This window comes from Triticum dicoccoides, chromosome 3B, assembly GCF_002162155.2.
Source record: "Triticum dicoccoides isolate Atlit2015 ecotype Zavitan chromosome 3B, WEW_v2.0, whole genome shotgun sequence".
Lineage (NCBI taxonomy): Eukaryota > Viridiplantae > Streptophyta > Magnoliopsida > Poales > Poaceae > Triticum > Triticum dicoccoides.
The window spans coordinates 808,869,714-808,897,615 of record NC_041385.1 but is presented as its reverse complement, the minus strand read 5'-3'; the positions used below and the strand labels follow the sequence as shown (position 1 = coordinate 808,897,615).

The 27,902-nt window shown below is 44.2% G+C and overlaps 1 protein-coding gene across 1 annotated transcript; it reads left to right on the top strand.

The window, feature by feature from the left end:
• The first annotated feature begins 21,912 nt into the window (after window positions 1-21,912).
• Window positions 21,913-24,269, top strand: LOC119280119. The gene is made up of 3 exons (XM_037561087.1): window positions 21,913-22,256; window positions 22,293-23,114; window positions 24,108-24,269. The coding sequence occupies exons 1-2, from the start codon at window positions 21,913-21,915 to the stop codon at window positions 23,071-23,073; spliced, it is 1,125 nt and encodes a 374-aa protein (XP_037416984.1). The 3' UTR covers window positions 23,074-23,114; window positions 24,108-24,269.
• The last annotated feature ends 3,633 nt before the right edge of the window (window positions 24,270-27,902 follow it).

Sequence of the window (27,902 nt, the reverse complement as noted above, 5' to 3'; positions counted from 1 at the left end):
AGAACCCTTTCTTTGCCTGATCCATTTTGAACTTTTTCAAAATTTTATCAAGGTATGTGCTTTGTGAAAGTCCAATTAAGCGTCTTGATCTATCTCTATAAATCTTGATACCCAATATATAAGCAGCTTCACTAACGTCTTTCATAGAAAAACTTTTATTCAAGTATCCCTTTATGCTATCCAGAAATTCCATATCATTTCCAATTAATAATATGTCATCTACATATAATATCAGAAATGCTACAGAGCTCCCACTCACTTTCTTGTAAATACAGGCTTCTCCAAAAGTCTGTATAAAACCATATGCTTTGATCACACTATCAAAGCGTTTATTCCAACTCCGAGATGCTTGCACCAGTCCATAAATGGATCGCTGGAGCTTGCACACTTTGTTAGCACCTTTTGGATCAACAAAACCTTCTGGCTGCATCATATACAACTCTTCTTACAGAAATCCATTCAAGAATGCAGTTTTGACATCCATTTGCCAAATTTCATAATCATAAAATGCAGCAATTGCTAACATGATTCGGACAGACTTAAGCATCGCTACAGGTGAGAAAGTCTCATCGTATTCAACCCCTTGAACTTGTCGAAAACCTTTTGCAACAAGTCGAGCTTTATAGACAGTTATATTACCATCAGCGTCAGTCTTCTTCTTAAAAATCCATTTATTCTCAATGGCTTGCCGATCATCGGGCAAGTCAACTAAAGTCCATACTTTGTTCTCATACATGGATCCCATCTCAGATTTGATGGCCTCTAGCCATTTTGCGGAATCTGGGGTCATCATCGCTTCCTCATAGTTCATAGGTTCATCATGGTCAAGTAACATGACTTCTAGAATAGGATTACCGTACCACTCTGGTGCGGATCTTACTCTGGTAGACCTACGAGGTTCAGTAGAAATTTGATCTGAAGTTTCATGATCAATATCATTAGTTTCCTCACTGATTGGTGTAGTTGTCACAGGAACCGGTTCTTGTGATGAACTACTTTCCAATAAGGGAGCAGGTACAGTTACCTCATCAAGTTCTACTTTCCTCCCACTCACTTCTTTCGAGAGAAACTCCTTCTCTAGAAAGGATCCGAATTTTGCAACGAAAATCTTGCCTTCAGATCTGTGATAGAAGGTGTACCCAACAGTCTCTTTTGGGTATCCTATGAAGACACATTTCTCCGATTTGGGTTCGAGCTTATCTGGTTGAAGTTTCTTCACATAAGCATCGCAGCCCCAAACTTTAAGAAACGACAACTTTGGTTTCTTGCCAAACCACAATTCATGAGGTGTCGTCTCAACGGATTTTGATGGTGCCCTATTTAACGTGAATGTGGCCGTCTCTAAAGCATAACCCCAAAACGATAGCGGTAAATCAGTAAGAGACATCATAGATCGCACCATATCTAGTAAAGTACGATTACGACGTTCAGACACACCATTTTGTTGTGGTGTTCCGGGTGGCGTGAGTTCCGAAACTATTCCGCATTGTTTCAAATGTAAACCAAACTCGTAACTCAAATATTCTCCTCCACGATCAGATCGTAGAAATTTTATTTTCTTGTTACGATGATTTTCCACTTCACTCTGAAATTCTTTGAACTTTTCAAATGTTTCAGACTTTTGTTTCATTAAGTAGATATACCCATATCTGCTCAAATCATCTGTGAATGTGAGAAAATAACGATACCCGCCGCGAGCCTCAACATTCATTGGACCACAAACATCAGTATGTATGATTTCCAACAAATCAGTTGCTCGCTCCATAGTTCCGGAGAACGGCGTTTTCGTCATCTTGCCCATGAGGCACGGTTCGCAAGTACCAAGTGATTCATAATCAAGTGATTTCAAAAGCCCATCAGTATGGAGTTTCTTCATGCGCTTTACACCGATATGACCTAAACGGCAGTGCCACAAATAAGTTGCACTATCATTATCAACTCTGCATCTATTGGTTTCAAAACTATGAATATGTGTATCACTACTATCGAGATTCAATAAAAATAGACCACTCTTCAAGGGTGCATGACCATAAAAGATATTACTCATATAAATAGAACAACCATTATTCTCTGACTTAAATGAATAACCGTCTCGCATCAAACAAGATCCAAATATAATGTTCATGCTCAACGCTGGCACCAAATAACAATTATTTAGGTCTAAAACTAATCCCGATGGTAGATGTAGAGGTAGCGTGCCGACCGCGATCACATCGACTTTGGAACCATTTCCCACGCGCATCGTCACCTCGTCCTTAGCCAATCTTCGCTTAATCCGTAGTCCCTGTTTCGAGTTGCAAATATTAGCAACAGAACCAGTATCAAATACCCAGGTACTACTGCGAGCATTAGTAAGGTACACATCAATAACATGTATATCACATATACCTTTGTTCACCTTGCCATCCTTCTTATCCGCCAAATACTTGGGGCAGTTCCGCTTCCAGTGTCCAGTCTGCTTGCAGTAGAAGCACTCAGTCTCAGGCTTAGGTCCAGACTTGGGTTTCTTCTCTTGAGCAGCAACTTGTTTGCTGTTCTTCTTGAAGTTCCCCTTCTTCTTCCCTTTGCCCTTTTCTTGAAACTGGTGGTCTTGTTAACCATCAACACTTGATGCTCCTTCTTGATTTCTACCTCCGCGGCTTTTAGCATTGTGAAGAGCTCGGGAATAGTCTTGTCCATCCCTTGCATATTATAGTTTATCACGAAGCTCTTGTAGTTTGGTGACAGTGATTGAAGAATTCTGTCAATGACACTATCATCAGGAAGATTAACTCCCAGTTGAATCAAGTGATTATTATACCCAGACATTTTGAGTATGTGTTCACTGACAGAACTATTCTCCTCCATCTTGCAGCTATAGAACTTATTGGAGACTTCATATCTCTCAATCCGGGCATTTGCTTGAAATATTAACTTCAACTCCTGGAACATCTCATATGCTCCATGACGTTCAAAACGTCGTTGAAGACCCGATTCTAAGCCGTAAAGCATGGCACACTGAACTATCGAGTAGTCATCAACTTTGCTTTGCCAGACGTTCTTAACATCGTCAGTTGTATCAGCAGCAGGCCTGGCACCTAGCGGTGCTTCCAGGACGTAATTCTTCTGTGCAGCAATGAGGATAATCCTCAGGTTACGGACCCAGTCCGTGTAATTGCTGCCATCATCTTTCAACTTTGCTTTCTCAAGGAACGTATTAAAATTCAACGGAACAACATCACGAGCCATCTATCTACAACAAACATAGACAAGCAAAATACTATCAGGTACTAAGTTCATGATAAATTTAAGTTCAATTAATCATATTACTTAAGAACTCCCACTTAGATAGACATCCCTCTAATTCTCTAAGTGATTACATGATCCATATCAACTACACCATGTCCGATCGTCACATGAGATGGAGTAGTTTCAACAGTGAACATCAATATGTTGATCATATCTACTATATGATTCACGCTCGACCTTTCGGTCTCCGTGTTTCGAGGCCATATCTGTTATATGCTAGGCTCGTCAAGTTTAACCTGAGTATTCCGCGTGTGCAACTGTTTTGCACCCGTTGTATTTGAACGTAGAGCCTATCACACCCGATCATCACGTGGTGTCTCAGCACGAAGAACTTTCGCAATGGTGTATACTCAGGGAGAACACTTCTTGATAATTTTAGTGAGAGATCATCTTAAAATGCTACCGTCAATCAAAGCAAGATAAGATGCATAAAGGATAAACATCACATGTAATCAATATAAGTGATATGATATGGCCATCATCATCTTGTGCTTGTGATCTCTATCTTCGAAGCACCGTCATGATCACCATCGTCACCGGCGCGACACCTTGATCACCATCGTAGCATCGTTGTCGTTACGCCATCTATTGCTTCTAGACTATCGCTACCGTTTAGTGATAAAGCGACAACTATATGGCTCCTGCCAGTTGCCGATAACTTCGGTTACAAAACATGATCATCTCATACAATAAAATATAGCATCACGTCTTGACCATATCACATCACAACATGCCCTGCAAAAACAAGTTAGACGTCCTCTACTTTGTTGTTGCAAATTTTACATGGCTGCTACGGGCTTAGCAAGAACCGTTCTTACCTACGCATCAAAACCACAACGATAGTTCGTCAAGTTAATGTTGTTTTAACCTTCGCAAGGACCGGGCGTAGCCACACTCGGTTCAGCTAAAGTGAGAGAGACAGACACCCGCCAGTCACCTTTAAGCACGAGTGCTTGTAACGGTGAAACCAGTCTCGCGTAAGCGTACGCGTAATGTCGGTCCGGGCCGCTTCATCTCACAATACCGTTGAGCCAAAGTATGACATGCTGGTAAGCAGTATGACTTGTATCGCCCACAACTCACTTGTGTTCTACTCGTGCATATGACATCTACGCATAAAACCTGGCTCGGATGCCACTGTTGGGGAACACAGTAATTTCAAAAAATTTCCTACGCACACGCAAGATCATGGTGATGATATAGCAACGGGAGGGGAGAGTGTTCGTCCATGTACCCTCGTAGACTGTAAGCGGAAGCGTTATGACAACGCGGTTGATGTAGTCGTACGTCTTCACGATCCGACCGATCCAAGCACCGAACGTACGGCACCTCCGAGTTCAGAACACGTTCAGCTCGATGACGATCCCCGGGCTCCGAGCCAGCAAAGCTTCGGGGATGAGTTCCGTCAGCACGACGGCGTGGTGACGATGATGATGCTCTACCGGCGCAGGGCTTCGCCTAAACTCCGCGCAGGTGGAATATGGTGGAGAGGGGCACCGCACACGGCTAAGGAACGATCCGTAGATCAACTTGTGTGTCTAGGGTGCCCCCCACCCCGTATATAAAGGAGCCAGGGAGGAGGAGGCGGCCGGCCAAGGAGGGCGTGCCAAGGGGGGAGTCCTACTCCCACCGGGAGTAGGACTCCCTTCTTTCCTAGTTGGAATAGGAGAAGGGGGGGAAGAGGAGGAAGAGGGGAAGGAAAGGGGGGGCGCCGCCCCCCTTCCCTTGTCCTATTCGGACTAGGAGGGGGAGGGGAGCGCGGCCCCTTCCTGGCTCCTTCTCTCTTCTCCCTCGTGGCCCATGTAGGCCCATTAACCCCCCGGGGGGTTCCGGTAACCTCCCGGTACTCCGGTAAAATGCCGATTTCACCCGGAACCATTCCGATGTCCAAACATAGGCTTCTAATATATTAATCTTTATGTCTCGACCATTCCGAGACTCCTCGTCATGTCCGTGATCACATCCGGGACTCCGAACAAACTTCGATACATCAAAACTTGTAAACTCATAATAAAACTGTCATCGAAACGTTAAGCGTGCGGACCCTACGGGTTCGAGAACTATGTAGACATGACCTAAAACCATTCTCGGTCAATAACCAATAGCGGGACCTAGATGCCCATATTGGTTCCTACATATTCTACGAAGATCTTTATCGGTCAAACTGCATAACAACATACGTTGTTCCCTTTGTCATCGGTATGTTACTTGCCCGAGATTTGATTGTCGGTATCCAATACCTAGTTCAATCTCGTTACCGGCAAGTCTCTTTACTCGTTCTGTAATACGTCATCTCATAACTAACTTATTAGTTATAATGCTTGCAAGGCTTAAGTGATGAGTATTACCGAGAGGGCCCAGAGATACCTCTCCGACAATCGGAGTGACAAAACCTAATCTTGAAATACGCCAACTCAACATGTACCTTCGGAGACACCTGTAGTACTCCTTTATAATCACCCAGTTACGTTGTGATGTTTGGTAGTACCCAAAGTGTTCTTCCGGTAAACGGGAGTTGCATATTTCTCATAGTTGCAGGAACATGTATAAGTCATGAAGAAAGCAATAGCAGAATACTAAACGATCATGTGCTAAGCTAACGGGATGGGTCATGTCAATCACATCATTCTCCTAATGATGTGATCCCATTAATCAAATGACAACACATGTCTATGGTTAGGAAACATAACCATCTTTGATTAATGAGCTAGTCAAGTAGAGGCATACTAGTGACTATATGTTTGTCTATGTATTCACACATGTATCATGTTTCCGGTTAATACAATTCTAGCATGAATAATAAACATTTATCATGATATGAGGAAATAAATAATAACTTTATTATTGCCTCTAGGGCATATTTCCTTCACACGCACTATTTAGCTGACACCGAAAGTATATACCTAGACAAATGCAGGATGAATGTGTACCTAGGCCATCATCGATTTCTTCCGACCAACCATCAATGTCGAAAGAAAGGCAAGCATTTCAAAGGCGAGGCAGATCACCGGAAGAAGCCCGCCATGCGTACCGGTGATCACGTACTTGCTATGGTCAATGATTTACACGTAATCTTTGGAAAGGGTCACGGCGGACTAGCTGTTCCGAGTGACACTAAGGGACACACACCCATGTGGAAGAAGAAATCTATATGTTGGGACCTACCCTACTGGAAAGACCTAAAGGTCCGCTCTTCGATCGACATGATGCACGTGACGAAGAACCTTTGTGTGAACCTGCTAAGCTTCTTGGGCGTGTATGGGAAGACAAAAGATACAACTGAGGCACGGGAGGACCTGCAACGTTTGCACGAAAAAGAGCCTCCAAAGTAGTATGAATGTCCTGCCAGCTACGCTCTTACCAAAGAAGAGAAGGAAATCTTCTTTGAATGCCTGCTTAGTATGAAGGTCCCGACTGGCTTCTCGTTGAATATAAAGGGAATAATAAATATGCCAGAGAAAAAGTTCCAGAACCTAAAGTCTCATGACTGCCACGTGATTATGACGCAACTGCTTCCGGTTGCATTGAGAGGGCTTCTACCGAAAAACGTCCGATTAGCCATTGTGAAGGTATGTGCATTCCTCAATGCAATCTCTTAGAAGGTGATCAATCCAAAAATCATACCAAGGCTAAGGAGTGATGTGGTGCAACATTTTATCAGTTTTGAGCTGGTGTTCCCAGCATCCTTCTTCAATATCATGAACACATCAGTACTTTCAGCAGTTGGTTGGAAACACGTCTCAGAGGTGAAAACACTATTTGTGATGAGTTGTACTCGTTGTCCAGGGGACCATCTTCGACAGTAATGACTTACAAAGGATACGAGATAAATGAGTACATTTTACATGATCGCCCAAGATCAAAAGAGCACCAACCAAAACAGCGGTGTCCGCTTTGATGCAGCAACCGAGAGGGGAAATGACACATATTATGGTTACATAGTGGACATATGGGAACTTGACTACGGAGTAGATTTTAAGGTCCCTTTGTTTAAATGCAAATGGGTCAATATGTCAGGAGACGGGGTACAGGTAGACCCACAGTACGGAATGACAACAGTGGATCTGAACAATCTTGGGTACACTGACAAACCGTTCATCCTAGCCAATGATGTGGCACAGGTTATCTATGTGAAGGACATGTCTATCAAACCGAGAAAAAGAAAAAAAAATAAGGAAGCGAATACATCATACGATGAACCAAAGCGTCACATAGTTCTTTCAGGAAAAACGGACATCGTGGGAGTGGAGGGAAAGACAGACATGTCCGAAGATTATGAAAAGTTTAATGAAATTCCTCCCTTCATAGTCAAGGCTGACCCAAGCATCCTGATAAATGATGAAGATTATCCATGGTTACGGCGCAATAAGGAAATGCCACAAGCGAAGAAAAAGTGCAGACTTTCTCCACAACTATTATGATGATATTATGCCAACTTTCAACCTTTTCGTAGTTCATTTGAAATGCCTGTTGTAATAGACAAGTTTCCGTATGAAATCATGATACTTCAAAAGAGATTGTCCGTTTTGTACATGAAGTGCATCTAGTTTTTGTTGGGGAACGTAGCAGAAATTCAAAAATTTTCCTACGTAACACCAAGATCTATCTATGGAGAGACCAGCAACGAGTAGAAGGAGAGTGCATCTACATACCCTTGTAGATCGCTAAGCGGAAGCGTTCAAGTGAATGGGGTTGATGGAGTCGTACTCATCGTGATTCAAATCACCGATGATCAAGTGCCGAACGGACGGCACCTCCGCGTTCAACACACGTACAGCCCGGTGACGTCTCCCACGCCTTGATCCAGCAAGGAGAGAGGGAGAGGTTGAGGAAGACTCCATCCAGCAGCAGCACAACAGCGTGGTGGTGGTGGAGGAGCGTGGCAATCCCGCAGGGCTTCGCCAAGCACCATGGGAGAAGAGGAGGAGGGAGAGGGGCAGGGCTGCACCAACGAGAGATCAAATCCTGTGTTATGGGCAGCCCCATGCCTCAATATATATAGGGGGGAAGGGGGCTGCGCCCCCTTTAGGGTTTTCCCACCCCCTAGGGGCGGCGGCCAGCCCTAGATGGGTTTTGGGGTGCGGCCAAGAAGGGGGGAGGAGTCCATCCTCCCCAAGGCACCTCGGAGGTGCCTTCCCCTTCGAGGACTCTTCCCTCTAGGGTTCCCTAGGCGCATGGGCCTCTTGGGGCTGGTGCCCTTGGCCCATGTAGGCCAAGGCGCACCCCCCACAGCCCATGTGGCCCCCCGGGGCAGGTGGCCCCACCCGGTGGGCCCCCGGGACCCTTCCGGTGGTCCCGGTACAATACCGATGACTCCGAAACTTGTCCCGATGGCCGAAACAGGACTTCCTATATATAAATCTTTACCTCCGGACCATTCCGGAACTCCTCGTGACGTCCGGGATCTCATCCGGGACTCCGAACAACATTCAGTAACCACATACAAGCTTCCTTTATAACCCTAGCGTCATCGAACCTTAAGTGTGTAGACCCTACGGGTTCGGGAGACATGCAGACATGACCGAGACGTTCTCCGGTCAATAACCAACAGCGGGATCTGGATACCCATGTTGGCTCCCACATGTTCCACGATGATCTCATCGGATGAACCATGATGTCAAGGACTCAATCGATCCCGTATACAATTCCCTTTGTCTAGCGGTATTTTACTTGCCCGAGATTCGATCGTCGGTATACCGATACCTTGTTCAATCTCGTTACCGGCAAGTCACTTTACTCGTTCCGTAACACATCATCCCGTGATCAACTCCTTGGTCACATTGCGCATATGATGATGTCCTACCGAGTGGGCCCAGAGATACCTCTCCGTTTACACGGAGTGACAAATCCCAGTCTCGATCCGCATAAAACAATAGATACTTTCGGAGATACCTGTAGTGCACCTTTATAGTCACCCAGTTACGTTGTGACGTTTGATACACCCAAAGCACTCCTAGGGTATCCAGGAGTTACACGATCTCATGGTCAAAGGAAGAGATACTTGACATTGGCAAAGCTCTAGCAAACGAACTACACGATCTTTGTGCTATGCTTAGGATTGGGTCTTGTCCATCACATCATTCTCCTAATGATGTGATCCCGTTATCAACGACATCCAATGTCCATAGCCAGGAAACCATGACTATCTGTTGATCACAACGAGCTAGTCAACTAGAGGCTCACTAGGGACATATTGTGGTCTATGTATTCACACGTGTATTACAATTTCCGGATAATACAGTTATAGCATGAATAAAAGACTATTATCATGAACAAAGAAATATAATAATAACACTTTTATTATTGCCTCTAGGGCATATTTCCAACAGTCTCCCACTTGCACTAGAGTCAATAATCTAGTTCACATCGCCATGTGATTAACACTCACAGGTCACATCGCCATGTGACTAATACCCAAGAGTTTACTAGAGTCAGTAGTCTAGTTCACATCACTATGTGATTAACACTCAATGAGTTTTATGTTTGATCATGTTGCTTGTGAGAGAGGTTTTAGTCAACGGGTCTGAACCTTTCAGATCCGTGTGTGCTTTACAAATCTCTATGTCATCTCCTAGATGCAGCTACCACGCTCTATTTGGAGCTAATCCAAATAACTGTTCTACTTGGAGCTATTCTAAATTGTTGCTCCATTATATGTATCCGGTATCTCTACTCAGAGCTATCCGGATAGGTGTCAAGCTTGCATCGACGTAACCCTTTACGACGAACTCTTTTACCACCTCCATAATCGAGAAAAATTCCTTAGTCCACTAATTTCTAAGGATAACTTTGACCGCTGTCCTGTGAGCCATTCTTGGATCACTCTTGTACCCCTTGACTGACTCAAGGCAAGGCACACTTCAGGTGCGGTACACAGCATAGCATACTGAAGAGCCTATGTCTTAAGCATAGGGGACGACCTTCGTCCTTTGTCTCTATTCTGCCGTGGTCGAGCTTTAAGTCTTAACTTCGTACCTTACAACTCAGGCAAGAACTCCTTCTTTGACTGGTCCATCTTGAACACCTTCAAGATCATGTCAAGGTATGAGCTCATTTGAAAGTATTATTAAGCATTTTGATCTATCCTTATAGATCTTGATGCTCAATGTTCAAGTAGCTTAATCCAGGCTTTCCATTGAAAAACACTTTCAAAATAACCCTATATGCTTTCCAGAAATTCTACGTCATTTCTGATCAACAATATGTCAACAATATATACTCATCAGAAATTCTATAGTGCTCCCACTCACTTCTTTGGAGATACAAGTTTCTCATAAACTTTGTACAAACCCAAATTTTTTGCTCATCATCAAAGCATACATTCCAACTCCGAGATGCTCACTCCAGTCCTTAGAAGGATCGCTGGAGCTAGCATACCTTTTAGCATCCTTAGGATCGACAAAAACTTTCTGATTGTATTACATACAACCTTTCCTCACGAAAACTGGTAAGGAAACTCGTTTTGATATCCATTTGCCAGATTTCATAAATACAGCTAATGCTAACATGAATCCGACAGACTTTAAGCATCGCTACGAGTGAGAAAATATCATCGTAGTCAACTCCTTGAACTTGTCGGAAAACACTTCGCCACAAGTCGAGCTTCATAGATGGTGACATTACCATCCACGTCCGTCTTCTTCTTAAAAGATCCATTTATCTCAATGGCTTGCCGATCATCGGGCAAGTCCACCAAAGTCCATGCTTTGTTCTGATATATGGATACTATCTCGGATTTCATGGCTTCTAACCATTTGTCGGAATTCGGGCCCACCATCGCTTCTCCATAGCTCGTAGGTTCATTGTTGTCTAGCAACATGACCTTCAAGACAGGATCACCTTACCACTCCGAAGTAGTACGTGTCCTTGTCGTCCTACGAGGTTTGGTAGTGACTTGATCCGAAGTTTCATGATCAATATCATAAGCTTCCACTTCAATTGGTGTAGGTGCCACATGAACAACTTCCTGTGCCCTGCCACACACTAGTTGAAGAGACGGTTCAATAACCTCATCAAGTCTCCACCATCCTCCCACTCAACTCTTTCGAGAGAAATCTTTCCTCGAGAAAGGACCCGATTCAAGAAACAATCCATATTGCTTTCAGATCTGAGACAGGAGGTATACCCAACTGTTTTGGGTGTCCTATGAAGATGTATTTAATCCGCTTTGGGTTCGAGCTTATCAGCATGAAACCTTTCCACATAAGCATCACAGCCCCAAACTTCTAAGAAATGACAGCTTAGGTTTCTCTAAACCATAATTCATACGGTGTCATCTCAACGGAATTACGTGGTGCCCTATTTAAAGTGAATGTGGTTTTCTCTAATGCCTAACCCATGAACGATAGTGATAACTCGATAAGAGACATCATGGTATGCACCATATCCAATAGTGTGCAACTATGACGTTCGGACACACCATCACACTATGGTGTTCCAGGCTGTATCGGTTGTGAAACAATTTCCACAATGTCTTAATTCTGTGCCAAACTCGTGATTCAGATATTCATCTCTATGATCATATCATAGATCTTTTATCCTCTTGTCACGACGATCTTTCAACTTCACCCTGAAATTACTTGAACCTTTCAATAATTCAGACTCGTGATTCATCAAGTAAATATACTCAACATCTACTCGAATCATCTGTGAAGTAAGAACATAACGATATTCACTGCATGCCTCAGCACTCATTGGACCGCACACATCAAAATGTGTTACTTCCAACAAGTTGCTATCTTGTTCCATCTTACTGAAACCGAGGCTTTTCAGTCATCTTGCCCATGTGGTATGATTTGCATATCTCAAGTGATATAAAATCAAGTGAGTCCAAACGATCCATCTGCATGGAGTTTCTTCATGCGTATATACCAATAGACATGGTTCGCATGTCTCAAACTTTTCTAAAACGAGTGACTCCAAAGATCCATCAACATGGAGCTTCTTCATGCGTTTTATACCATTATGACTTACATGGCAGTGCCACAAGTAAGTGGTACTATCATTACTATCTTATATCTTTTGGCATGAAAATGTGTATCACTACGATCGAGATTCAATAAACCATTCAGGTTTAATACTAATCTTGATGGTAGAGGGAGCGTGCGATGTTTGATCACATCAAACTTGGAAACACTTCCAACATATATCGTCAGCTCACTTTTAGCTAGTCTTCGTTTATTCCGTAGCTTTTATTTCGAGTTACTAACACTTAGCAACCGAACCGGTATCCAATACCCTGGTGCTACTAGGAGTACTAGTAAAGTACACATTAACATAATGTATATCCAATATACTTCTATTTACCTTGCCAGCCTTCTCATCTACCAAGTATCTAGGGTAGTTCCGCTTCAGTGTCCGTTCCTCTCATTACAGAAGCACTTAGTCTCGGGTTTGGGTTCAACCTTGGGTTTCTTCACTTGAGCAGCAGCTGATTTGCCGTTTCATGAAGTATCCCTTCTTGCCCTTGCCCTTCTTGAAACTAGTGGTTTTACTAACCATCAACGATTGATGCTCCCTTTTGATTTCTACTTTCGCGGAGTCAAACATCGCGAATATCTCAAGGATCATCATATATGTCCTTGATATATTATAGTTCATCACGAAGCTCTAGCAGCTTGGTGGTAATGACTTCGGAGGAACTATCACTATTTCATCTGGAAGATCAACTCCCACTTGATTCAAGTGATTGTTGTACTCAGACAATCTGAGCACAAGCTCAACGATTGAGCTTTTCTCCCTTAGTTTGCAGGCTAAGAAAATCGTCGGAGGTCTTATACCTCTTGACGTGGGCACGAGCCTGAAATCCCAATTTCAGCCCTCGAAACATCTCATATGTTCCGTGACGTTTCAAAAACGTCTTTGGTGCCTCAATTCTAAACCGTTTAACTGAACTATCACGTAGTTATCAAAACGTGTATGTTCGAAACATCCACAAACGACGTTTGGGGTTCAGCACATTGAGCAGTGCATTAAGGACATAAGCTTTCTACTGTCCGCATAATCGCTACTTTCAACTTTCAACTATATTTTCTCTAGGAACATAACTAAAACAGTAGAACTATAGCGTGAACTACGACATAATTTGCAAAAGGTCTTTTGACTATGTTCATGATAATTAAGTTCATCTTATGAACTCCCACTCAGATAGACATCCCTCTAGTCATCTAAGTGATTACATGATCTGAGTCAACTAGGCCGTGTCCGATCATCACGTGAGACGGACTAGTCATCATCGGTGAACATCTTCATGTTGATCGTATCTACTATACGACTCATGCTCGACCTTTCGGTCTCCGTGTTCCGAGGCCATGTCTGTACATGCTAGGCTCGTCAAGTTAACCCTAAGTGTTTTCGCTGTGTAAAACTGTCTTACACCCGTTGTATGTGAACGTAAGAATCCATCACACCCGATCATCACGTGGTGCTTAGAAGCGACGAACTGTAGCAACGGTGCACAGTTAGGGGAGAACACTTCTTGAAATTTTGTAAGGGATCATCTTATTTACTACCGTCGTCCTAAGTAAACAAGATGCATAAACATGATAAACATCACATGCAATCAAATAGTGACATGATATGGCCAATATCATTTTTTGCTCCTTTTGATCTTCATCTTCGGGGCTCCATGATCATCATCGTCACCGGCATGACACCATGATCTCCATCATCATGATCTCCATCATCGTGTCTTCATGAAGTTGTCACGCCAACGACTACTTCTACTTCTATGGCTAACGTGTTTAGCAATAAAGTAAAGTAAGTTACATGGCGTTCTTCAATGACACGCAGTTCATACAAAAAATAAAGACAACTCCTATGGCTCCTGCCGGTTGTCATACTCATCGACATGCAAGTCGTGAATCCTATTACAAGAACATGATCAATCTCATACATCACATATCATTCATCACATTCTTCTTGGCCATATCACATCACAAAGCATACCCTGCAAAAACAAGTTAGACGTCCTCTAATTGTTGTTGCATGTTTTACGTGGCTGCTATGGGTTTCTAGCAAGAACGTTTCTTACCTACGCAAGACCACAACGTGATATGCCAATTGCTATTTACCCTTCATAAGGACCCTTTTCATCGAATCCGTTCCGACTAAAGTGGGAGAGACTGGCACCCGCTAGCCACCTTATGCACCAAGTGCATGTCAATCGGTGGAACCTGTCTCACGTAAGAGTACGTGTAAGGTCGGTCTGGGCCGCTTCATCCCACAATACCGTCGAAACAAGATTGGACTAGTAACGGTAAGCATATTGAACAACATCAACGCCCACAACTACTTTGTGTTCTACTCGTGCAAAGAATCTACGCAATAGACCTAGCTCATGATGCCACTGTTGGGGAACGTAGCAGAAATTCAAAATTTTTCCTACGTAACACCAAGATCTATCTATGGAGAGACCAGCAACGAGTAGAAGGAGAGTGCATATACATACCCTTGTAGATCGCTAAGCGGAAGCGTTCAAGTGAACGGGGTTGATGGAGTCGTACTCGTCGTGATTCAAATCACCGATGATCAAGTGCCGAACGGACGGCACCTCGGCGTTCAACACACGTACAGCCCGGTGACGTCTCCCACGCCTTGATCCAGCAAGGAGAGAGGGAGAGGTTGAGGAAGACTCCATCCAACAGCAGCACAACGGCGTGGTGGTGGTGGAGGAGCGTGGCAATCCCGCAGGGCTTCGCCAAGCACCATGGGAGAAGAGGAGGAGGGAGAGGGGCAGGGCTGCACCAACGAGAGATCAAATCCTGTGTTATGGGCAGCCCCATGCCTCAATATATATAGGGGGGAAGGGGGCTGCGCCACCTTTAGGGTTTTCCCACCCCCTAGGGGCGGCGGCCAGCCCTAGATGGGTTTTGGGGTGCGGCCAAGAAGGGGGGAGGAGTCCATCCTCCCCAAGGCACCTCGGAGGTGCCTTCCCCTTCGAGGACTCTTCCCTCTAGGGTTCCCTAGGCGTATGGGCCTCTTGGGGCTGGTGCCCTTGGCCCATGTAGGCCAAGGCGCACCCCCCACAGCCCATGTGGCCCCCCGGGGCAGGTGGCCCCACCCGGTGGGCCCCCGGGACCCTTCCGGTGGTCCCGGTACAATACCGATGACTCCGAAACTTGTCCCGATGGCCGAAACAGGACTTCCTATATATAAATCTTTACCTCCGGACCATTCCGGAACTCCTCGTGACGTCCGGGATCTCATCCGGGACTCCGAAAAACATTCGGTAACCACATACAAGCTTCCTTTATAACCCTAGCGTCATCGAACCTTAAGTGTGTAGACCCTACGGGTTCGGGAGACATGCAGACATGACTGAGACGTTCTCCGGTCAATAACCAATAGCGGGATCTGGATACCCATGTTGGCTCCCACATGTTCCACGATGATCTCATCGGATGAACCATGATGTCAAGGACTCAATCGATCCCGTATACAATTCCCTTTGTCTAGCGGTATTTTACTTGCCCGAGATTCGATCGTCGGTATACCGATACCTTGTTCAATCTCGTTACCGGCAAGTCACTTTACTCGTTCCGTAACACATCATCCCGTGATCAACTCCTTGGTCACATTGCGCATATGATGATGTCCTACCGAGTGGGCCCAGAGATACCTCTCCATTTACACGGAGTGACAAATCCCAGTCTCGATCCGCATAAAACAATAGATACTTTCGGAGATACCTGTAGTGCACCTTTATAGTCACCCAGTTACGTTGTGACGTTTGATACACCCAAAGCACTCCTACGGTATCCAGGAGTTACACGCTCTCATGGTCGAAGGAAGAGATACTTGACATTGGCAAAGCTCTAGCAAATGAACTACACGACCTTTTGTGCTAGGCTTAGGATTGGGTCTTGTCCATCACATCATTCTCCTAATGATGTGATCCCGTTATCAACGACATCCAATGTCCATAGCCAGGAAACCATGACTATCTGTTGATCACAACGAGCTAGTCAACTAGAGGCTCACTAGGGACATATTGTGGTCTATGTATTCACACGTGTATTACGATTTCCGGATAATACAGTTAAAGCATGAATAAAAGACTATTATCATGAACAAAGAAATATAATAATAACTTATTTATTATTGCCTCTAGGGCATATTTCCAACAGTCTCCCACTTGCACTAGAGTCAATAATCTAGTTCACATCGCCATGTGATTAACACTCACAGGTCACATCGCCATGTGACTAATACCCAAGAGTTTACTAGAGTCAGTAGTCTAGTTCACATCACTATGTGATTAACACTCAATGAGTTTTATGTTTGATCATGTTGCTTGTGAGAGAGGTTTTAGTCAACGGGTCTGGACCTTTCAGATCCGTGTGTGCTTTACAAATCTCTATGTCATCTCCTAGATGCAGCTACCACGCTCTATTTGGAGCTAATCCAAATAACTGTTCTACTTGGAGCTATTCTAAATTGTTGCTCCATTATATGTATCCGGTATCTCTACTCAGAGCTATCCGGATAGGTGTCAAGCTTGCATCGACGTAACCCTTTACGGCAAACTCTTTTACCACCTCCATAATCGAGAAAAATTCCTTAGTCCACTAATTTCTAAGGATAACTTTGACCGCTGTCCTGTGAGCCATTCTTGGATCACTCTTGTACCCCTTGACTGACTCAAGGCAAGGCACACTTCAGGTGCGGTACACAGCATAGCATACTGAAGAGCCTACGTCTTAAGCATAGGGGACGACCTTCGTCCTTTGTCTCTATTCTGCCGTGGTCGAGCTTTAAGTCTTAACTTCGTACCTTACAACTCAGGCAAGAACTCCTTCTTTGACTGGTCCATCTTGAACACCTTCAAGATCATGTCAAGGTATGAGCTCATTTGAAAGTATTATTAAGCATTTTGATCTATCCTTATAGATCTTGATGCTCAATGTTCAAGTAGCTTAATCCAGGCTTTCCATTGAAAAACACTTTCAAAATAACCCTATATGCTTTCCAGAAATTCTACGTCATTTGTGATCAACAATATGTCAACAATATATACTCATCAGAAATTCTATAGTGCTCCCACTCACTTCTTTGGAGATACAAGTTTCTCATAAACTTTGTACAAACCCAAATTTTTTGATCATCATCAAAGCATACATTCCAACTCCGAGATGCTCACTCCAGTCCTTAGAAGGATCGCTGGAGCTAGCATACCTTTTAGCATCCTTAGGATCGACAAAAACTTTCTGATTGTATTACATACAACCTTTCCTCACGAAAACTGGTAAGGAAACTCGTTTTGATATCCATTTGCCAGATTTCATAAATACAGCTAATGCTAACATGAATCCGACGGACTTTAAGCATCGCTACGAGTGAGAAAATCTCATCGTAGTCAACTCCTTGAACTTGTCGGAAAACACTTCGCCACAAGTCGAGCTTCATAGATGGTGACATTACCATCCACGTCCGTCTTCTTCTTAAAAGATCCATTTATCTCAATGGCTTGCCGATCATCGGGCAAGTCCACCAAAGTCCATGCTTTGTTCTGATATATGGATACTATCTCGGATTTCATGGCTTCTAACCATTTGTCGGAATTCGGGCCCACCATCGCTTCTCCATAGCTCGTAGGTTCATTGTTGTCTAGCAACATGACCTTCAAGACAGGATCACCTTACCACTCCGAAGTAGTACGTGTCCTTGTCGTCCTACGAGGTTTGGTAGTGACTTGATCCGAAGTTTCATGATCAATATCATAAGCTTCCACTTCAATTGGTGTAGGTGCCACATGAACAACTTCCTGTGCCCTGCCACACACTAGTTGAAGAGACGGTTCAATAACCTCATCAAGTCTCCACCATCCTCCCACTCAACTCTTTCGAGAGAAATCTTTCCTCGAGAAAGGACCCGATTCAAGAAACAATCCATATTTAATTTCAGGGTCTTATAGCTCAAAATAATCAGTAAATGCATGAAAAATAATAAATAAAGTTAGAAAGGATTGAAAATTAATGATGTGGCTTTGAATGGTGCATTTTGAACACACAAAAAGTCAGGAGTTCAACAAGTTTAGAAAAATGAAATCCCTTTGTAACAGACGAGTTTCCGTATGAAATCCTGATACTTCGAAAGAGATTGTCCGTTTTGTACACGAAATGCATCGAGTTTTTGCCGTAACCCTCTCAACTTTCTTGAGCATGCTATGTGGGTGAAATGATGATACCATGCCAACTTTCATCCTTTTCAGAGTTCATTTTCTGTTCAAAATCATTAAAAGCAAAAAGAATTTTCATAAAGAATTTTTTTGTTACAAACTTTAATTGCAAAAAGAATTATCATAAAAGAAAATAAATAAGTAATTAGAAGTTTGTTACAAACTTTAATAGCAAAAATAATTGTCATAAAAGAAACAAAAAAGAAGCAAAAAACTAATGACACATATATGCCTCGAGAGAGACGCCAAACCGAACCCTAGATATTAGGAGGCGTGGCATTGGAGCAGATCCTAGATATTAGGAGGTGATGTACAACAGAATTTCAACAGAATCTAACCAGGTTACATACAGCAGGAAGACTAATGTCAAGGATCTAGACGTCGACATTCACCATATCCAGTACCACGGGTCGGCAACACAGCGCCGCACTCGGTGCAGATGCGGCGGCGAGGCATGGGAAAGGCCAAGTCGGGAATTGGTTGTGGAGTTTCCGTTGCTATATTAGATTATTTGACATATTATATATTTTGCAGATAGAGAGAAGGATTTCTAATTTTTGTATCAACATTAGTGTAGTTTTTGGTGTTTGTAGAGCATGTTTTTTGTTCCAGTTTTAACTTTCCCGTGCAGGAGTTTAAATGATGGCATTCATGTTTGTTCAAGATTACGTAAAGCCAAGGTAGAACTAAATATTGAAATTTATGTAATATGAATATATTTGCTTAAAAGCTCATACTTATTTTACATCTATTTTGATCACATGAAAGGTCTTGCCCTCGCATTTGCAAGCGCCACTTTGCTACTTTACTTGGATATAAATATACAAGCATGCATTCCGGAAACATTGTTCAACTTTATAGCTATCAAACATGATATTTAGGAAAACATAAATAGACACAAACACACTAACATATATTTGCAATTCATATAGGTTGTACAAATTAAATATGAAATCTTGTGTTTTGTCTTTTTTTTTATTTTCCTCTGACCTATATTAGTTTGGTTAAACAAAAAAAAGATCCAATGTCTCGAAAAAGTAAGAACCAAAATCCATGTAGTATACCCTTCAAATTTAACGAAATAGCAAAGTTTCACAACCGAACTTAATTATATAATATAATTAGTGTATCTTAATATTTAGATACATCATTATTATTACTATGCAAGCCAAATAAAAAATTACACCGGTTAAGACCATACTTCAAAAGTTAAATTTAAATTATAAAGAGGTAAAAAAGTTCAATCTAAATAAACAAGACACTTAATAAAACAGAAAATGAGCTAATATAGACTTAAGAGATTAAGTTTGTAAAGTAAAAGAAAAAGAAGCAAATGTCTTACCATGGTGAACAAAACTATGAAGCAGTAGCAGAAAATATTGCTTAAATTTGATCGAAGTGCTCGACGGACACGAAGATTTTAAACATTGGCTGAGATTGCTTAAATTTGATCCATATGGCAAAATATATATTTTCCAGAAGAATAAATTTGCCATTGTAGAGTAGTTTTTCCATACTAATCATTTATTTGTTTTAGTTCAGTTATCATTATTTGTCTACTAAGCAAGATTAAACTCATGACTTTTATTCATTAGTTTTAAATAAAAACCATTTCTAGGCATGATTCATGAACATTTTTTTTGCATTTCTATGCATGAAAATATTGAAAAATTTGAAAAATTTTCTTGAATTTTCTTCATGAATTTTAAAAAATGGTTAGGATTTTAAAAAATGTTTATGAGTTTTAGAAATATTAAAAATTGAAGAAAAGAAAAAAAAGAAAAAACATGGAAAAATAAGAAAACAAAAAAAGGAAAAAATGAAAAAAATAGAAAAATGTTAAATAAAAACTTGTTGGAACTTCCCCCAAACAAGACAAAAGGTTACAAAAGATTCCTAAAACTGACGGATAACTCCTCTCACGGTTTACTTCCTCGCACCATGGGCGAGGTTAGATAGTAGCGCGTAGTGGGAGATCACGACCATATATGCTAGCATAGAGAGGGACATATATCATTTTGTGGATTATAATGATTAAGATTTAACAATCTTTCTTCATCCCATGTGAGAGCAGTGGCAGCAAGTTAGCTTGTTGAGGAAAAAAAATCTTAGTGGGCTTTCAGGGACAGGAAATCCCAACAATGATTAAAACAATAGAAAAATGAGAAATTTGTGGGGAAAGGTGATGGGCTAAGTTCTTTTCAAGCTAGGTTTGCTGGGAAGGAAATGTGACTGGACGGGCTCGGTTTAAAGCCAACATATATTTCAGAAATAAAATAATTTTGAAGTCGATAAAACACTAGAATATATATAAAGTAAAAAATAGAGGTAACCACAAAAATAATCAATAGTAGGAGTGTCTAACTAGGGATGCAAAATACAAAAATCAATTGGAGACAATCTGTGTTGAACAAGTGCAGGCTAATAGGGGCAAAGTCAGGATGTGGCTCATCATACACAACTGCAATAATTGAAGATAAGGATAAAATTAAGGCCCAAGGGGACGCGACTATTCTGAGCTCGAGGTCAAATAAGTATGCATGAACAGTAAAATTGTAAAAAAAATTAAAAATTTCTTAGTTGTTTTTGTGCGAAACATTGACAAAAAATGTAGTGCTTGCAAAATTTCATTATGAAATCGCATTTGTGGAAGTGGTGGCAAAAAGAAATTGATGCTCAAAAAATGCCATCGTCCGGTAAAAGTTCAGAAATAAAAATGGGAGATGAGTCCAACCACAAGTTCGGTGGATCTACGCTAGCACATGAGCTACTATATTAGATTCAAGATTACAACGCTCTAAAATGACCTTCCCGAAATTAAGTAACAATAACCGGCAATCCTCCAAAATTGCAGTTGCTATCGTAGAGTGTCCCGTATTCTGCTGGAGAGCATCAACTAAAGGCATACATTCCGTGTGTATCCGAATGGAGTTGCAGCCAATACTAGTAGCAAGGTTTAGTCCCTCTCAGAGGGCTGTAGTTTCTGCAGTAAAAGCAGGTTGTCAAACTTTTCTTGGTCAATAATGGAGACACGATATATGGGCATTGAGCTTTTCGTGGAGGTAATTTTTTGTCCGATAAAGTTCGTGGTGGTAATTTAGGTGAAACTTCTCAGAGAGCTAACAGAATGAATGTGCTGAGACAATCGCTTGCAGTACTACGCATACGTATTGCAGACTAAGAAATGAAGCGCGTCCATGGAAGGATCTAGTTCTTTTTAGGCAAAATTTTCCCTATCCTTCACCTTCACCTTGTCAAATTCAACGACAGTGTTGATAAAAAAAAACTTTAACGACATCAGACAAACCAGACGAACCAAGCCCAATACACGGTAGGCCCAGCCCGGCCTCGACCATTAACGGGTTTCCTAATAAGAATCTAATTAAACCTAGCAGCATTCACACCAATCCAGCGCCGCACGCGGAGCAGAAGCGGGGCGGCGAGGAATGGCCAAGTCGGGGAAGCGCCGGACGAGGACCTCGCCGCCGGCCACCGCCCTCGCCTCCACAATCACCACGTCCTCCACCTCATCCTCCACAAACCGCGAAGAAACCGCCTCACCATCGCCGGACATCCTACCGGAGCTGATCGCATTGATCGCGAGCCGGCTGACGACCCTCGAGGACTTCTTCGCCCTCGTTGCCGCCTGCCGCGCCTACCGAGCTCACCTCCCGTTGTCATCGTCCAACCTCGCCTCGCAGGGTCCGCTCCTCCTCATCCACCAGAAGGCCTCTGCCTCGGAAGCGCTCTCCCACGTCCCCCTCCGCCGCATCCTCCGCTTCCGCCTCCCGCGCACCCCCGTGGCGGTGGCCCATGGACGCCGCAGCCCCACCTGCTTCAGCCGGCTCTTCACACCCAAAGAAGTCACCCTCACCTGCTTCCACTCCTTCGGCTGCCGTGTCGCCATCAGAAACATCTTTACCGCCAGCCGCCCCGAGTTTCGCATCTGCCATCTCCTCACAGGCGAGCGAGCCCGCCTGCCCCACCCCCCTACACCCATTGGATGTGTTCTCTTTTCTGGCGACTTAGTCCTCGGCTTCATGCCACGGCACCGTTACATCTCCTACTGCCGTATTGGGGATGCTCAGTGGCAAGTGGCGTGGTGCGACGAAGGCTACCACCCTTACAGTCTGATGTTCGTGAAAGGAACCCTCTATGCGTTGATTTATCCAAATTACCGTCTTGCTGTTGTCGAGCTTAACAACAATTCTATGGTATTGTCGTTTCTTGGGGATGAACTTAGCGCACGGACAGTTCCAGATAGTTCGGTGGCCTTGCTCGCAGAGTGCCATGGTGAGATATTGCTAATTGTCAGAACCAAGTTGTACCATGTTTTCAAGTGGCAATCCGGGGAGAAGAAGTGGGCGAGCACTGACAGCCTTGGTGGTTGTAGCTTGTTCTTTAATAGGCATGAGTTTGCTGGTTGCCTTGGTCCAGATCATCCAGGAGTTCGAAGAGACTGCTTGTACTTTACTGGAAACTTTGGGTACTGGAGTGAGTATTCTTTGGTTGATAGATCTTTGCATGAAATTCTTGCCGACTACCCAGGGCGACCACTACGGGAGGATTGTTTTCCACTGGCTTGGGTCCTTCCAAGCATTTGTTGATGTAGTACAAGGTGTATAAGAACTGCCCAGAAGTTCTCAAGGTACATTTGCTCCCTTGTAACTTGTTAATGCATTAGTTTTGGAGTGTATGTTTGTTAAAATAGTCAAGGGTTCTTTAGCAACAAATGTATATGAATGGATATCTCGCTTACTATCTTTTTCATATATTTGACAGTATTGTTCATCAAATTAGTTTTGGGGCATGGTTTGCTTATTCTGTAATTGATGACAGCAACATCTAATAAAATGGATATTTAGTAAATGAATGGAGACCATCACTTCCCTTAATAGAAACCCATACATGCTGTAGAGGGAGATGGCAACCTAAATAAATTTCTTGTTGGGATTGCGTAGAAAGGCTTGGGTAGTTCGTGGCATGGCTAGAATTTCCCTCCTACACCTGGTGGCGCGGAGGGAAGACAAGGTCGATAGAAACTAATAATCAATAATATGTACATCCCTTCCCCTTACAGTGTTATTATATCTATCTATTTATCTTCATCACATCATGGATATGACGCTGAAGAAAACAATGGCATGCACATAGGAAGTCTTGCACTGTATCGAGGTTGCCAAACCTATGCAGGGGCCAAACTATGCAGTTCACATTAAGACTATAACAAAAGTTTGTGATATTAGTAAGGATTTCTAAGAGATGGATTTTATTTGTGAAGGTCGTGAGTCCAATGTAGATGCAAATGTTTAGTTAAGTCATCGCCCGCCTCAGAACTTTAATCTTTGTATTTTGATAAGACATATTGGAAGGTTGACGAGAAATCTCGCTTTTGCTGTTGGAAAGAATCCATTTGTTACATTGTTTTTTCAGTGCTAAGTTTGGAGTATTCTTGCTGTTGCTTTGGATGTTGGATGAATTACCCTGTAAGATGATGAGGCCTGGGTGTTAAATTTTTATGGGGTTGAGGGTTTCTGGTGGTGTTGCAGCGTTGCTTGCTTGAGTAATATGTACCCTGCTAAACGCACTGCTGTTATTTCCATGATGTTCACATGTGCTGTGTTCTTGGTCTGCCTTGCAGAAGAGAAATCTTAACCAACTGATGATGGATGGGGCGAGGCCGATTCAGTATGCTTTGCGGTCCGTTGCCTGATGAAGAGAACCATGGCTCTTTTGGTGGGCTGGTAGTCGTTTGCTCTCGTTTTTCTGTACACACGTTCTGTGTGTAAACATAATAACTCTGCGTTGAACTGATTCTATGTTAGCCACTAATCGGTGGTCATTACAATGAAATGAAGTTGGGTGTGATGGGCATTATATTGATATACTAATAAATGGGGCCCAAAGATGATTCCACTGACATGATACTAGGGAAGGTCTAAAATACTCTTGGATTAATTCCCTGCAGAAAGGAAAATCTTGGATTTTCTTTCTTATTTTGCACATAAGAGTAATTTGTGCCTCGGTCCCCAAATAAGAAATTAAAGAGAGTTACTTTTCCGCTCCTAGAAATAGAATAGTGCCAAATGTCAACACACATAGTTAGTGCATTCATCTGCAAGAAATTTATTCGAGTAGAACATCGCTCGCGTGGTCACTGTAACAATTAATGCTGAACGTGGTGTCAAACAGAGACTTTGTCTTAGGGCCAATTTTTTTGGGCGGCTTAAAAATAAGCTGCCTCTAGCCAGCTTAAAAAATAAGCCGCTCTCAAAATTTGTTGAGGCTTCTAAATTATTAATCACATAACTAATTTAAAAGCCCCAATGAATGAGCGAGACAGCTTATGAAAAAAGCTGGGAAAGAGGCAGCTTATTTTTTAAGCCACCGAAAGAACTGGCCCTTACTTTGGACTACCGAGGGATGTCAACTGCTTGACCTGTAGTGCAACTAGCGCTCGGTGCATCTGCTGGCGTCTGTATCTCTCATCTTGGAGCTAACAGTATTGTTATACCTATATATGGCCATGGTAAGTACCTAGAGTCTTACACAGACCCACAAGGCACAACCCATGACGATGATGGCCAAGCTTGCCGTAGTGCTTGCGCTGCTCGGCTCCATGGCGCCTACGTGTGAAGCAGGGTACGGGTATCCGAACCCGACACCTCCTCCTCCTCCATCGCCAATGTTTACCGCCACAATATCAAGCCCACAGCTGCCCCAAATACTATCAAGGCCTCCACCGCCTCAGATACTATCAAGGCCTCCTCTGCCCATCCAGAATATTTCAAACCCCCCACCCACCCAGATACTATCAAAGCGTCCACCGCCCACCCAAATGCGGTCAAAGCCTCAGTCGCCCATCCAGATAATATCAAGCCCTCCACACACCCAAATACTATCAAGGCCCCTGCCGTCTATCCATACAATATCAAATCCCCCACCGTCATAATCTCTAGGCCCCACCCGTCCACCTAGCTACTATCAAAGCCCTCGCCACTCACCCAGATAATATCATGCCCCCGTCATCCACCTAGATATAGTAGCAAGGCTGATAACTATGAACCCTCCACCACCGCCATCCTCACCTAGTCGACCGTCACTCACCCCGATATCAACAAGACTGCCACCTCCCATGTTGAGGTTGTCAAGTCTTCTGCCACCTATTTCGTAGACTCTTAGTCTTCCACGACCACCGCCAGCACCAAGCCCTCCACCACTGAAACCTCATGCATTTCCTCATTAAGTCATATGTTGCATTTGTGATGGCACCAGACAAAAGTAATTAGGTTTCAACAGCTTAGGTGAGGAATTGACGAGCAGAGTTCAGGCGACAATGGTGAGGTTGGGGTTATCAAGTTTCAGACCATGAGCAACAGTGGGATCATGAGGAGCTCGGCGCTCGCATGTTAGTTTGTTATGGTGGCTAAGCAAATCAGTGATTGCAAGTTTGTCGACCCTTTAGAATTAAAAATAAGTTCATGATTCCCCTTGTGCTTTTCTTTTTTTACTGTTGCTATGTTTTCTACTTTTGCAACACCCTTTAATGATAGTATGAATTCTCTCATTATTTTTGCACTTGTATCATTGTGCTTTCCAATCTTTTCATATGAATCTTCTTTGACCAACAATCCGGAGATCCATTGGGTTCCTAACTACTAAGGGCATCTCCAACGGCAACCCGCAAAATTCCTCCTGCATTTGTCCGCGGACAAGGGGCCAGTCCGCAGACATGGATGTGGGAGGCCACCATCCAATGCTAGCAACATAAATTTTGACAACAACTCGAACCAACTGGATGAAATTCGATCAAGCTGGGCAAATTTTGATATAAACACGGCGGATTTCATTGAAACTAGGATAATTTGTACATAAAATTGGAGATATTTCGTTCCGTGAACTAAAAGCCTTAAAATAAAACCCTAAACCATCCTATACTTGACGGTGGCATAGTAGGCCATGCCGGGCTGGCCGACGGCTTCTCCTCCGTCATCAGTGCCTGATACGGCGGTGGCGTCGTCGTCGTCGGGCTTTAGGCGGCGGCAGGTGGCGGCATGGCGACATGGCTTCTCGCGGATGATCCTCTCCACTTCCTCATGCGCGGTGCGCAGTGCGGTCGCGGCCACCGAGGATGTGAGCTGGGGGAGAGGGTGGCGGTCGTTGGAGGAGGCGTCGTTGCCGGTGCTGATCTGGGCGAGGGACCATTCCTTGCCATACCTGGCCATCTCCCGCTCGAGGCGGCAGAGACGGCGCTTGTCGTCCCTGACGACATGACGGAACGGTCCACGGCCCAGGCGTACGCCAGGTCCGGGTCCGTCTCGAAGTGTAGTGGCGGGACGTCCGAGTCCGCGAACTAGGACTGGAGCGCGGCGTTGCGCCTATCTCCAACCGGCGCTGCGCCCGGTTGGCGTACTCCTACACTTTAATGGCCCTCCGGGATAACGAACAGCTGTCGTCGTCCCCGTCGCTGCCAATGTAGTTTGCAATGCGACCGTGCGCCTTGGGAAGGTGCAGCAGTGCGCGGTGCTCCTCCTTGACAATGCGTCGGGGCGGCAGCGAGTGGCGCTCCTCCTTGACAAAGTGTTGAGGCGGCTGCGAGAGACGCTCCTTCTTGACACACAGGGGTGGCATGAGAGCCGCTCGTCCTTCACAGAGCATCTTATTTGGACGCTGCAGCTGCACAACGACGGAGAGCGTGGAGGGGATGTCGGCTCCGGCTTCATGGGGAGGAGCGTCCCTGGTGGCGGAGTCGAGCCATTGATGTGGTTGACGGAGCGACGGAGCATCAGCTTCATCTGCTCCTCGGATTCCATGTTGGTGGCAACGTAGACCTGGCCCGGCACCACTGTCGCGAACTGCGGCGGCGGCTATTGGTCCTCCTCATCGCCAGAGGAGGTGACGATCTCCGCCTTCTTCAAGGAGCCGGGCGCCGATGAGGATGACGGCCCCAGAGTTCGAGCGCAGCATCGCGACGATCCGCCAGATCTTGCCCCGGAACTGCATGCCGGCGCCGACACCCTGAACTTTCCCATCGACAAAGATGTGGGAGGGAGATGGGCGGGGAGAGGGGAGGAGGAGGAGGAGGAGTAGGAGGAGGATGCGATGTGGACAGCGCCGGAGCGCGGTTTATATAGCCGCGACCAGGTCATGCGAAGGGCCGGTCAGCCGTTTCAATGTGGAGCCGCGGCCGGAGTTGGTTCCTCGAGAAACTGTGTCCGTATTGAAGCATCGGTTGCCGAGAGGTCGCATCGGTCAGCGCCACCCTCCCTTCCTCCGATCACATCATGGCATCGATGCCATCCTCCGCGTGCTTTGTGTCGGCATGAATGCTGCACCGTAAGTAGCGTGTCATCAGAAGGAACAAGCGGGAGGGATGAGGTAGGGCGGTCAGAAGCGGGCGTGGGATTGGTCTGGACTCCCGCAAAGCCAACCCCCC